The sequence below is a fragment of the Echinops telfairi genome, unplaced genomic scaffold (genome assembly GCF_000313985.2).
Source record: "Echinops telfairi isolate 266 unplaced genomic scaffold, ASM31398v2 ScPeMD7_31;HRSCAF=116, whole genome shotgun sequence".
Taxonomy (NCBI): Eukaryota; Metazoa; Chordata; class Mammalia; order Afrosoricida; family Tenrecidae; genus Echinops; species Echinops telfairi.
The window spans coordinates 20,860-22,121 of record NW_022103928.1 but is presented as its reverse complement, the minus strand read 5'-3'; the positions used below and the strand labels follow the sequence as shown (position 1 = coordinate 22,121).

Here is a 1,262-nt window from a genome sequence, read left to right as displayed (position 1 = left end):
GGATGGATCACTGGGTGTGTGGGCACAATCCATGCTTTAACCAGATTTGAACAGAAGGATGGCCACTTGACCCAGGTAGAAGTAGAGGAAGTGCTTAGTTTTATGTGTCACATAACTACCAATGTTTCTGCCCACAATGCAGTGCCAAGTGGGATTGTACTTCTTGTCAAACTCCTTCTTGATGTGGGCCGCAATGTCCTTCTCGATGTTGCATTTCTCCAGCGCCTGAGTCGCGCACTCCAATGACTCCTGTTGCATCTCCTCCGACATGTCAGCATTTTTGATCACTGCCTTTTGGTCGCACATGGTTACCATGAAGGGCGGACTAGCCGACTGCCACGGTCCTGGGGGAGGGGGTTAGAGCGGCTCAAACACAGCGAGAGTCATCGCTACCGAAGCTGTGGCGCATCTTGAATTGAGCAATTTTCAAATAATGTCCTTAGGAACCAAGTAACAATAAAATAATTAAACAATGAGGTCTTCCAAGTGATAAGTTTTATCTATGCACCCAAGTCTTTCAATTTACTATATAGTGCTTGTTCTTAAATATGAATAGACACATAAGAGCCACAAGGTAATTGGTGAAAGTCTTGATAAAAAAATATAGACTAAGCAAACTATGCAAAAAAGAGTGTAGGAAACACACACACAATATGAGACTGAAATGTCCCAAAGTTTTAAATTAGCACCCACAATAAATATGGGAAGATTTTGTGCTAGGATATGAGTCAGAGTGAGAAAGAGAGAGAAAAAGATATTGAATCAAATAATAAAATAAAGCTTCAATAATTTAAAATTCAAATAATTAGGGTTTCCAGGGAAGAATGCAGCCAGATAGCATCTCCTACCTAGTACTCTCCCTACCCCAGCCAGAAACCAACAGGTAAAGGCTTGCATTCTGGGAAATTAGATGCAAAACCTTAATTCTTAGTACGCAGGAATACTTTGTATGGCTCGCCCACCTCCTTTTATTCATCAATGGAGAACCTAGAGCTCTGGACAGAGTGAGTCTCTGTCCCCCGCTCTCTCCCCAAGCTCAGGGACCTGCTAGTGTGAGGAACATTCCAACTGCCCCTCAATTAGAACCCCCTCTCAGCTAGTGCCCCCCCTCCTGCATCCTTCTCTGACACATGTGTGCAGCCCAGAACTCATGGTGGGTGCTCAGAATCCTTGTAGCTTCACTCAATTACCTGGTCTAACTTCCCCCTCCTTGCAAGAGTTTAGCTCAGATGCCACCTCCTCACAAACTCAACCAATCTCAC

General features: G+C 44.1%; 1 protein-coding gene across 1 annotated transcript; it reads right to left on the bottom strand.

Annotated features, from left to right (window-relative positions):
• Window positions 1-36: 36 nt before the first annotated feature.
• Window positions 37-330, bottom strand: LOC101648957 (dynein light chain 1, cytoplasmic-like). Its single transcript, XM_013004625.2, has one exon. It carries the CDS (start codon window positions 313-315, stop codon window positions 37-39), a length of 279 nt encoding a protein of 92 aa, XP_012860079.2. The 5' UTR covers window positions 316-330.
• Window positions 331-1,262: the final 932 nt, after the last annotated feature.

Bases quoted from the DNA above. Each gene is read 5' to 3' on its own strand.
- LOC101648957 (XM_013004625.2), bottom strand. From the start codon at position 315: ATGGTAACCATGTGCGACCAAAAGGCAGTGATCAAAAATGCTGACATG.